This window comes from Perognathus longimembris, chromosome 4, assembly GCF_023159225.1.
Source record: "Perognathus longimembris pacificus isolate PPM17 chromosome 4, ASM2315922v1, whole genome shotgun sequence".
Taxonomy (NCBI): Eukaryota; Metazoa; Chordata; class Mammalia; order Rodentia; family Heteromyidae; genus Perognathus; species Perognathus longimembris.
The window spans coordinates 84,762,088-84,774,160 of NC_063164.1; the positions used below are offsets into that span (position 1 = coordinate 84,762,088).

Here is a 12,073-nt window from a genome sequence, read left to right on the forward strand (position 1 = left end):
CACAGCATTTCCTCCATTAGTTCTTTCTCTTCCATTTTCCCCCCCTCTGTAGGTAAAGTAAAAGTGGCAGGCTGTCTTTTCCTATCAGTATGTGTGAAATAATTAGACAAGAGACCCAGGAGCCTGTCCACAGGTTGGAGAAACCAAGTCCACACGTGGAACCAGCTCTGTTTTCCATTTCACAGAACATCCAGGAAGTCCCCAGGCCACATCCTACAGCTCGTCTCTTTCCTGACTCCAGCTCATGTGAAAACCATCTGTTTACTGAAACTAAGGGCCTGTGACTCTTTCAACATAACCAGGTCACAGTACACATTGGGGGAATGTGGAATAAAAGCAACAACCTTCTGATTTAAAATCGCTTTCACTGCATCCTCCACTTCCTCCTGGTTGTTGAGATCCACAGTCCAGACGTGGGGCCGGCCGATGAATACTTCAGCATAAGGATGTTGGGATGTCAGCTGGGAAGAGAAAAATAACACCCTTGTTTCACAAACACTGAATTATTTTTGAAGAACCTCCTGTGCTAGATGAAATGCTATGTTTTTGATGGTACTGAGTTGTGCTTCCCAGGTTACAAGACATTCTTGTCCTTCCCTTCCATTATCAACACCTCCTGACAAAACAAGCAGACTTTAAAAACATACAGTATGCAGTGGTGGTTCTCTATTTGGAATCCCACTTTGGAGATAAGAGAATGTCACAACTGGTGAAAAGAAGCTATTATTGATGTTTCCATTTCTTCACACATACACACACACACCCTACACCCCATCCCCTTTCCTCCCCTCCCCTCCCATTCCCCCATCTCTGTCTTGTTGATTTCCTTTCTTCTTTCCCTCCAGTTTTTCCTCTTTCCATTTTGGTGAGGATGGGGGTTGAACCCAAGGGCCTGGTGCATGCCAAGTGGGTACTTTATCACTGGCTTACACCTTACAAGCCCTTACAACAGGTGGCTTGAACTCCTAAGGAACACTTAACTTTCATTCATAACTCAGACCAGAATATCACCTCGATAAACTCAGTAATGTACTATCCTGGCTAGAAGAGACAGGCAAGCACAGAAAATTGCAATAAAAATCAATGCTCTGAAGTCATAGGGAGATGACTAAGGGTGCATACAAAGGTGACAGTATGAAACAGAGCACCCTCAGAAAACCATAAATCAGAGCCTGAAATTTATAAAGACAATTTGTAATCAGAAAAGATGGTGGTTTTTATCCTAAAGGTTTAAGAACAATGTGTGGCCAAAGAAACCGAGTATGCATCCTGGCAAATTTGAGTTCCACAAAGCTCATTCTTCAAGACTGCTATATTTTTCTCAATCATGTTTCCCCCTCAGTTTTCACATCCTTTAGAGTTTCTGGTGTAAAGGAGCATTGTAAACAGTTGGGAGAACATTTTCAGTTACTACAATGACTGAATGAGGCTACCCTTAGTCTGTGGTGGAGACATATGACAATGGTTTGGACAGTCCTGTAGAAAAATTTGTCTATTGATCAACAACTCTTTCCTCCCCTCCATTTCTCTTCTTTCTCTTTCATTAAGGATTGAACCCAGAGATTTGTGTAAGTTAAACCTACTTTTCTTTTAACCACTGGGGCACATCACTAGCCCCAGCAAAATTAATTTCCTATGTACTCACCAGCAAAATTAATGGCACTTAGGACACTAGCCTCTCTAGTAAAATACACCTCAAGTGGTCCAGTTACCAGTTTGTAGCTACCATTTGTAGTCATGGCAATTATGTCCATATGTGTGACATGCATACACACTCATACTTAAAAGCAAAGAATGTTGACAATGCTCTACTAAATGTTTTATTCCTTTTAAATAAAAATGCCCATTGTAAGGAGGAACAAGATATATTTCTAGTATCGTTCTTGGCTACATGATACTGAAATATGTATTACTTCATTATAGATTATTTGCCTTTTATTTCTTCTTTATATTACAGTTAGAGAATAATAATTTTTTTTAATTACTCAGGTTATATTATTTACAAGTTTCATCTCAGCAGAGAGAAGGAATGTATAACATATTTACTGTAAAAGTTGGTGTTGGTTCCCTTAGTGTTAAGATCTTTGCTTTAGAGGCCAACCTGGTTTTTTATCTTCTTAATACATATATGTGTATATATATATATATATATATATGTACATACACACATACATACTTACATACATGCATACACACATACATATTTGGAAGTCTGGGTGATCTAATGCTTAGCCTTCATCTCCTTTTTGGCCATGGTTCTTGGTATCCTGCCACATCGGTGACTGTGGGCTACCAGGGCAGGAAAACTGGGGCACAAGTCACTGGCCTCCAGCTGCAGTCTTTCCTGCCAACCACTCCAGAAATCACATGAGAAAATCTTGCAATCTCTTAAGGATGTGGTTAACTCCGCCTTCTCTCCTTCCTACTTCCTCTGCCCAGAGTTGCATCTTTCACTAGTCCCTAACTAGTTGGGGCAGCTCCTCGTTCTCTGACATTGCCCTCTTCCTTTGGTGGGTTCTATGGTCAGTGACAGGCTACAGGAGATTTGAGGCCCATGTGACCACAATTTTTTTTTTTTCTGCACCTATTTGAGCTCAGAACCTATCAATCAAGACGCAGGCTGGGCCAGGCACTGCATTAATCATGTGCACTCACATTATCAGGTTTCCTTTGTACCCACAAGGATTCTGGAGTTTAGACAGGTTTGTACTTCTTCAAGAAATATAAAGCAGAAAGCAGAAGAGCCAAATTCACCAAGTTCAAATCCTTCAACAAATTACTAGCTTTGAACAGAAAGGGGTATGACAACTTAGAGGGTGCAATTGAGTTAGTTCTTAATAAAAAGAAAAACAAAAGCCTTTAGCACACACTTAAAACTGACCGACACACAGAAAAAGATGAGCAAAATACCCACCAGTTTTTATTTTTGTCCTACAAAACAAACTAATTAGTCCTATGGAAGTCAGAGTAAATAAAAACTGCTATCAGTGTTTCTATTCAGTAATGTATTAGATGCAGTCTCTTGTCTCTCCTCAAAAATCCCTGCTTGTTTACAAGGTTGTGTTAAGTACTTAGAAAACACAAAATGCTGAGCCATTATCATTTAATTGATTTACATTTACTGAGGGTTGCTTAATTTTATGAGTAAGGCATTTGTGATTCATTAGCTTCCTCTGAACATTATGTTCTTCCCTGATTATTTATTGAGAACCATCAGATCTCAGCTACTTCACTGTGTATCAATCAGTAAATTTACTGGAGTATAGTTTGTAAAAGTAATAAAAATCTTATTAAATATGAGACATTATTTCAGAGTGGCTATTAAATCTTTAAGGAGAACATGAGTTCTCTTATGGAACTTCCCCCTCCTGAAATCAGAGAGTTTGTCATAGTATACAAAATGTTAGAATAATGACTTGCAGTCTACTAACATGCTTCCCAATACAAAGATTAAACATTCAAGTTATATTAAAGTATATATAGTTTATGGAACTTTCCCCTCTCTTGAGCAGGTATAACAGCTTTCAAAAATAGATCCAATGCAGAAATAAAAACAAAGCTAAACTCACATTTTGAAATCTCATTTTTCCCCCTATTTTCAAGTAAAGGCAAAAAAGAGACACAAAGGAAATTGATGGGGATCAATTTATGTGGATAAATTACTGCTTACCATTAAACATTTGTATGACACAAAGAGATATTTCTGTAATGATGTATACTTTGGTTAAAACTTTCACTTGCTGAGATATAAACAATAAGTTCTAAGTATATGTATATATTTTTTTCCTCTGTATCAGACCTGGGGCTTGAACTTAAATTGTGAGCTCTGTCCTTGAGAGTTTTGCTCAAGGCTAGCACTCTACTACTTGAGCCAGAGCTCCACTTTTGGCTTTTGGGTGATTTGGAGATAAGTGTCTCATAAATTTCCCGTTTGGGCTGGCTTGGAACCAAGATCCTCAGGGCTCAGCCTCTGAAACAGCTAGGGTTACAGGAATAAGCCACTGGTCTCCAACTGCTCTAAGTGTTTTGACTTAGAAATCTATAGAGTTGTTTGTGTTCTTCTACTAGACAAATGCCCAGGAGTGGAATGGCTGGGCTATAGGGGAGCTCTATGGTTAGCCTTTTGAGGAAACTCCATACTGCTTTCCAGAGTGGTTGAACAAGTTTACATTCCCACCAACAGTGTAGTAGAGTTCCCTTTTGGCCACATTCCAGCCAGCATTTTTTTTGTTAGTTTTCTTGATAATGGACATTCTAGCTGGGGTTAGGTGGAATCTCAATGCTACTTTGACTTGCATTTCTTTTATAGCCAGAGATGTTGAACATTTCTTCACGTGTCTATTGGCTATCGTTACTTCTTCTGAGATGTCTCTCTTTAAATCTTTAGCGCATTTATTAATTGGGTTGTTGTTTCATTGAGAATTTTGGGGAATTTTTTTGAGCTCTAATTGAGGCCCTTGTCTGAAGTATAGTTGGTAAAAATCTCCCATTCTGTGGACTTTCTATTTATGTTGCTAGTTATGTCCTTTATTATGCAGAAACTCTTCAGTTTGATACAATTCCATTTATTCAGTCTTTAGACTTATTGGTAACTCTTTTTATTTTCATTGCCAGTCCTGATCTCAGAGGGTCTGGGTACTGTCCCTGGCTTCTTTTGCTCATGGTTAGCTAGCACTCTACCTCTTGAGCCACAACACCACTTCTGGCTTTTTCTGTTTATGTGGTGCTAAGGAATCGAACCTAAGGCTTTATGCATGGTAGGCAAGCACTCTACCAGTAAGCCACATTTACAGCTCTATTAGTAGCTCTTTCCCAATTAAAAAAACAACAACAAAAACCCTTTGGCTAGGGAGGTTTGAGAGCATTTTGAGCTGAAAGAGCATGGCAGGTAACACACCTGCCATTAGATTAAGGTCTCTTTCCTCTCAAAGCTGTCTGATGTTGCTGGATGGTGTTGGATACCAGATCAAATCTGCCTTCCTCTCTCCTAGTTTCATCCATAATCATGCCTCTTAGGCTTGAAGTCTTCTGTCTTTTCTTCTGAAAGCTCAACTCCCATTTCCCTTTCTTCTTTTGACCACTCACATTTTTCTCCACCTGGCATAACTAAAGTTATTTCTCCTCCTCCTAAATTCATGTAGCCATTTATACAATCCCACTGACTAGGCAGCAGTATTCTCATTCTTCCCTATCATATTGGGAGATCCTGGAAAATAGGAGCTAAATTCTTTCTTATGGAGAAACTGGTGTCACGGACCCTTTAGAAATGCATTCAATATCTGTCAATTGCTCATCTGCCTCTTAGCCTTCCAGTGGGAGTTCCGAACTGATGGAGCCATCTGTGTGAGGTCATTGGCTCCACAGTCCTTGTCCTGGAGTCTCATTCCTGTGCAGCAGCTCCAATGTCTCTTCTCTCTTCATGCCATGAAGAATAATGCCCTCCATGACCTCAGCAAAATCAAATTACTAAAGGACGGCAAATGGCAGAAAATAATGAACATACTCTTCTTGATAACTTCATACTGGCTGATCTGAGCTTGGTCATATTACATTATTCCCTGGGCAAGGGTTAGAGTGTCTTTAATGGGAGACATTCAGTATACAAAGACATGACCTGTACTCTTTAAAAACATTATGGCCACGAGTGCCAATGGGTGTCTGATTTTTTTTTTTAAATAGGTTGGAGGAGACTAAGGAGACATGACAATTAAAGGCAATGCCTGATTCTGAATCACATCCAGAAACTGCAAAAAGGTCTCAGTGGGAATACTGGTGAAGAGCAAATATGATTCTAAGATAATACCAAGACACTAATTTGGTTTAGATCATTGTCCTGGTTTCTGTACGCTGTTACCATTAGGATAAATGGTATATCTGAAGTTTGTAAGACTCAACTGTTTTTTGTTTATTTGTTTTGTTTTTGTTGTCAGTCCTGGGGCATGGACTCAGGGCCTGAGTACTGTCCCAGGCTTCTTTTTGCTCAAGGCTAGCACTCTACCTCTTGAGCCACAGCGCCACTTCTGGCTTTTTTCTATATATGTGGTGCTGAGGAATCGAACCCAGGGCTTCATGTATACGAGGCGAGCACTCTTACCACTAGGCCATATTCCCAGCCCTTCAACTGTTTTTTAAGTAAATGAAAAGCAAACTAACAGCTGGAATATCAACAGGAAGTGGGAAGGAAGCAAATACTTGCACGCCAGCATTCATGGGAGCACTGCTCACAACAGGCGAAAGGTAGAAAATGCCCAACAGGTGAATGAATAGCACAAATGCAGAATACATGAACAAATGCATTAATATATTTAAAGTTATACAAAATTTATTACAGAAAGTTTTTAAAAAGTTGGAATCTATCAATTTATCATCTATCTATCTTTGGGCAGAAATAGAACCTGAAAGATCTTGAACACTTAAATGAATGTTTATTAGTGATATGGGCATAAAACTGACATCTAGATGGAAGAATAGGACAGAGAGCCCAGAAATATTTATGGTCAACTGATCTTCAACAAGGACATACAAGAGGAAAAGATAGGCCTAAAAAATAGTGTTGGGCCAGGCACCAGTGGCTCACATCTGTAATCCTAGCTACTCAAGAGGCTAAGATCTGAGGATTGTGGCTCTCATCAGCCCAGGCAGGAAAGTCTGTGAGACTCATCTCCAATTAATCACCAGAAAACTGGAAGTGGCTTTATTATATTGGAAGTATCTCAGACTGGTAGAGGACTAGCATTGAATGAAAAAAGCTCCGGGACAGCAATAGCACCCAGGCCCGCCTCGTGACCAACAAAAACAAAAACAAAGTGTTGGGAATAGTGGATATCTATGTGCTGAATGAAATTAGATCTGTACTTCACACCATGTATAAAAATCAAGTTAAAATGAATTATTCTTAAATATAAGTCTGGTACAGTGTAACTACTAGACAAAAAAAACAGAAAAAAGCTTTTTTTAATACTGGTTTGGGCAATTATACTATGGATTTGATATTCAAAGAATAGGCAATAAAAGCAAAAATGGGAAGATGTAATGGCATCACACTAAAATATTTCTACATATCAACAAAACTAATCACCCAAGTGGAAAGGAAGTACATGGAACAGGGGAAAATATTTGCAAATGATGTATGTGATGAGGAGTTAAAATATATAAAGAATTCCTACAACATAATATCAAAAACAACCCATTACAAATAGGCAAAGGATCTGAATAGCCATTTCTTAAAAAGACATAGAAAGGCAATAGATAAGAACTCAACACCACTGATGATCAGGAAAATGCAAGTCAAAGTCACAGTGAGATATCACCTCAAGCTTGCTAGAATGGCTTTTATCAAAGAGACAAAAACAAACCTCAAAAAAGGAATGTAAATCACTGTGGCCATTATGGAAAACAGTATAGAGCTTTCTCAAAAATGAGAAAGAGAGCTACCACACAAATTAGGAATTACATTTTCCTGGGTAGAATTTTCATATCAAAGGATAGGAAATCAGGATATTGAAAAGACAGATAAAAACCCTATTCACAACAGCCAAGACATGAACACAGTATATTAACTGCTAATCAACAAAGGAAAAAACTGTGTCTATATGCACCAGACTGAATATTATTTAATCCCCCCCCTCAAAAAAACAAAAAAGAAAAAAAATCTTGCCATTTTTAACAATTTAGATGTACCCAGAGGACTTTGGGCTGAATGAAATAAGCATACTTGTAAAGATGAATGCTGTATGGCCTCACGTGGGGTTCCTGAAAGAGCATAACTCGCTTAGGCAGAGTTTAACGCTAGTTGCTCAGGGATGTGGGGAGGTGGAGTGAATAAAGACTTATACTGATCACAGACTACGAAGGTTCAGTTCTTTAAGCTCACTAAGTTCTAAAAATCTACTGTGCAACATGGTGAGTATACTTAACAACATTGCAGTATCCACTAAGAACTTGCCAAGAGGGAAAATCTGGTGCGTGTGTGTGCATGCGCACACACACACACATTTACACATCTATGTAAAGTGATAGCCATCTTAATTAATTTGATCAAGGAGATAATTTTATAGTGTATATGTACATTATATATTTAATGTATACAACTTGATGGTTAGTTTCTATTTGTGAAAACAAACAAACAAAAATCCTCAAGGAGGACTATTTTCTATCCCAAACTCCAATGTTTCAAAGAAGTTAGTCACAAGCAAAAGCAGAAACTCCTAAACTGAGACTTATTGCCTGCTGAGGCATGTCCTTTGAATCTTCCCCAACAATGTGCTAGATCTTTATGCTCTGGACCCTCCCACAGCACCTGGCACACAGGTGAGCATTACAATAGAGTATTGCATGAACAAAGTGACCTCTCAAAAAGAAAACACTCACCAAAGTAAAGAGTTCAAATTTATTACACCAGCAGAAGGAAGAAGCAAGCAAGAAAACGTACAATTAACCCTTGACTGATGGGTCATCTGGGTAATGGTTACCCTCTGTGAGATAATATATAGATCAGCTGTTCTAACTCTCTTTCAGCCATTTCAGCAGTGATAGAAAGGTTTGGAGGAATAATCCATGGCAAGATTCCTGCCTCATCAATAAACAATGAGCCTGGGAAATGCATATTTTGTCCTGTCTAGGAGACAGGAAAGCAAACCAGAAGGATTAAAAAGCAGCAGAAATGTTTTATAGCACAGAGAGCTGGCTGCTCACAATGTAAGCCCCTAGCTGGTGGCCCTGAGAGGCCTCGAGCCAGAGCCATTTATTAACTATCCAGAACTAACAAGAAAAATCAATCTTATGGTTTCTTACACATACCTGTTTCTGCCCAGATACAGAATTACCAGGCTTCACTCACACTTAGCTGGAAATGACTTTTGTTTATTGCCTCAAATCAAATCCATCTATCCTCTGTGCTGATTTGTCACCCACTGAGGATTTCTAAGAGGATATCTGAAGGCAATTCAAACAGAAACAAGGCTTCTGTGAATGGCAATGGCAGGGTTACTTCTCAGGTTGGTGCCTGCTGGTGGGAAGTTAAGGAATCCGGAACACTACTTCAGTCACACATGATACAACTTGTCTTCAGGTGGAAGTTCATTGAGAACAGTCACAGGCTGCTTGTTTTTGTGCCAGCATTAAGAATTCAAGGCCTGGGGGCTGTCCCTCAGCTTTTTTCCTTTAAGGCTTTTAAGCCACAGCTGTGCCTCTAGCTTTTTTTGTTGGTTAATTGGAGTTAAGAGTCTCATGGACTTCCCTGGCAAGGCTGGCTTTGAACTGCAGTTCTCAAATCTCAGCCTCCTGAGAGCTAGGATAACCGTCTTGGGCCCCAATGGCAGCTGGCTCATAGTCTACTTTTTATATTCTCCACAGAATATCATGGAGAGTTGATTCTCCATGAAGGTTTTACCCAGTTGATCTCATTCTCTAAATGCTAGCGTTCAGCCATATATGAGTTCAGAGTTCAGCTTGACTATGTGTATGTTAAGATAAAGCTGGAGTAGTGTGAAAAGATACTTTGTGGAGGCAGATGTAGATGCAGATCCAGATCCTGGCCCTGCCACTAACAAAGTGGTGTGATCATCATTCATGGACCCGAGTCTCAGGATCCGCCCTCCAAGCCCTCCCCCATGGTCCACCACATTAGATGAACAATACAGTTAGCTCTCCGCTCTCCATATCCATGGGTTCAGCATCTGTAGACCCAGAAATATATAAAAAAGACTTGATGCTGAACTTGATGCTGATGTTTTTTCCTTCTTACTTTTCCTTAAACAATAGAGTACAAAAGCTTTTTACAGCTAAGTCATCTAGAGATGGTTTATGTAAATGCTATGCTGTTGAGTATTTCAAGATTTTGGTATCTGTGTGTGCACAAGGACAGGGCTGGATGTTCTGTGGACAGTGAGAAATCAATATTATAGAATATTGCAATATTATATTATATTATAAATTATTATATTGCTATGTTGGGGATGGAGCCCAGGACTTTGTGCATACTAGGCAAGCACTCTATAACTGAGCTACACCTGAATTCCTTTTCTTCTTATTGAAAGTAGGATAATTTTGATACTCACCTCTCTCAGTGTTGGCTTGCCGATGAAAAAGTCTGTGTTTTTGCTGCTTTTGGGTGGATTGAACTTGGGATTCAGAAAAGCACATCCATTTGCAATGGCCTCCAGGGGAGCTGGGCCCTCATAAGGAAACCCAAGCCCCACAAACAGCTGTAAGACAAGACAACAAGCATCATATGAACATCTCAGTCAGGACTGGCCTCCTGGCTCACAGGAGCTTCTCTGCTGTCCATTCCTTTGAACACCTCAGGCACTCTGGAAGGCTACCAGGCCAGGGGCTGGGAGGGCAGGTAAGGTTAAAGAAAAAGGGCTCATACTAAGATCTACAAAACACTACAGAGACTGTGAAAGCCCTAGTGAAGCAGCATGGCTAAGAAAACTCTACTCTGCTAAGAAAGCAAAGAAATGGTGTGTGTGTGTGTGTGTGTGTGTGTGTGTGTGTGTGTGTGTGTGTGTGTGTGATGAGGAGGTAGAGAGGTTGGGGTATACTAAAAGAAAAACAACAACAAAACCCCCAAGACCCAACAATCATCTTTCTGTAACTCTCCAGGAGACATGACTGGAAAAACACTTGCTTAACTAAACAGAAGGTTTCTTCATTGAAGCAGCGGAACAACAGGCCCTTTCAGGGCTGCTGGGCCAGGGACAGAAAGGTCACTTGGCGGTTTGATTACAGTTCAAATGGAACTGCTTTCAAACGATGGTAGGTCAGTAAACACAGGTTTCCATAATGGCTTTTTCACTCGGGGATGCCAACATCTTGTTTTTATTTTCCCCTGGGTGGGGGCAGAGGGTGCTCTGCAGGGCCCATCTGCCAGAGGACCTCCCTCGCCAGCAGGGACACTATGCAATTCCTCTAAGCAGACAATAGATGGCAGCAAACACACACCTGCAAAGTCTGGACTGCCAGTACCAGCAGGGAGCTGCGGTGACAAAGGGGGCATGCTGCTGTTTCAGCTGCTCTGATTCTTAAGCCACAAATGAAATCACACTTCACAGGAAAACTTCACCACCTACCCTGAGTGTGGGAATACCCTCTGCACTGCCAGAATGATGCAGGCCAGGGACCCTGGCCACTGAAACCTGGACTAGATGAACTCTGGGTTCTTTGCCCACATCAAGGAATCCGTAGTTGCTCTAGTGCTCACAGGAACATCAAGTGACAAAAGCCAACTGGGCTCTAGAGCAGGGCAGATATTTCCTTCTGAGGATGAACCAGGTCAGAGGACAGGTGACTGGACTGAGCTCTGGGTTCCACTTCCTCACTTTCTCACAGAGGCATTGTGGCTGCTTGAGAAGGGTTCTCTATCAAAAGGCTCCACTGAAGACTGTGGGGTCTGTGCTGGCAAGTTCTCTGGGCAACATTGGAGATGAAGGGCATCAGGCCAGGGCAGCACAGAGCATGGCCATCCAAAGTAAAAGCACAGGGTTTCTAAAAGAATACCCTACTACATAGGAGGAGAGGGAAAGGGGGAGGGGGGAGGGGGGAGGGGGTAATGAGGGAGGAGGTAACGAACAGTACAAGAAATGTACCCAAGGCCTAACGTATGAAACTGTAACCTGTCTGTACATCACTTTGACAATAAATAAGAAAAAAAAAGAATACCCTACTAACTTCTGTTTTGCACAGAATATTCAACTGTGTTGAGTTACTGGAGGAATAACCTCTCTTGTTTCCAGAGTATCCACAGGGGAGGGGGTTGGGGAGAGAAAAGAGGCTTTGGGAGACCCTCAGAGCTCCACTGCTGGCTGGGTCATTCCCCCCACCCCCCACCCCCACACCCTGGGGCAGAAGTACCACCACAGGCCATGAGAGTGAGGGAAAGCATGGTGGTGGAATTTGGGGTGCTAAGAGGAACATCTCTGTAGTACCTGAATACCTCCGCTCTGGATCTTTTTATTCCTCAGTGAACAGAAATGCAATGATCAGAATTCATGCACACAGGACGTGTTCTGGCCCTGTGGCTTAGACCGGCTGGACAGATAGCAGCAGAACACACAGAAGGTAAGAGTGGGAT

At 40.9% G+C, this 12,073-nt stretch overlaps 1 protein-coding gene across 5 annotated transcripts in view; it reads right to left on the reverse strand.

Moving 5' to 3' along the window:
* Mgat5 (alpha-1,6-mannosylglycoprotein 6-beta-N-acetylglucosaminyltransferase) overlaps nucleotides 1-12,073 on the reverse strand; it is a 365,603-nt gene that overhangs the window by 32,650 nt on the left and 320,880 nt on the right. For all 5 annotated transcript variants that reach the window (XM_048345586.1, XM_048345584.1, XM_048345587.1 and 2 more), the window contains 2 exons: nucleotides 10,059-10,205; nucleotides 345-461 (listed from right to left, as the gene is read on the reverse strand). In XM_048345586.1, the coding sequence (XP_048201543.1) occupies nucleotides 345-461; nucleotides 10,059-10,205 (264 nt within the window). The remainder of the gene's footprint in view (nucleotides 1-344; nucleotides 462-10,058; nucleotides 10,206-12,073) is intronic.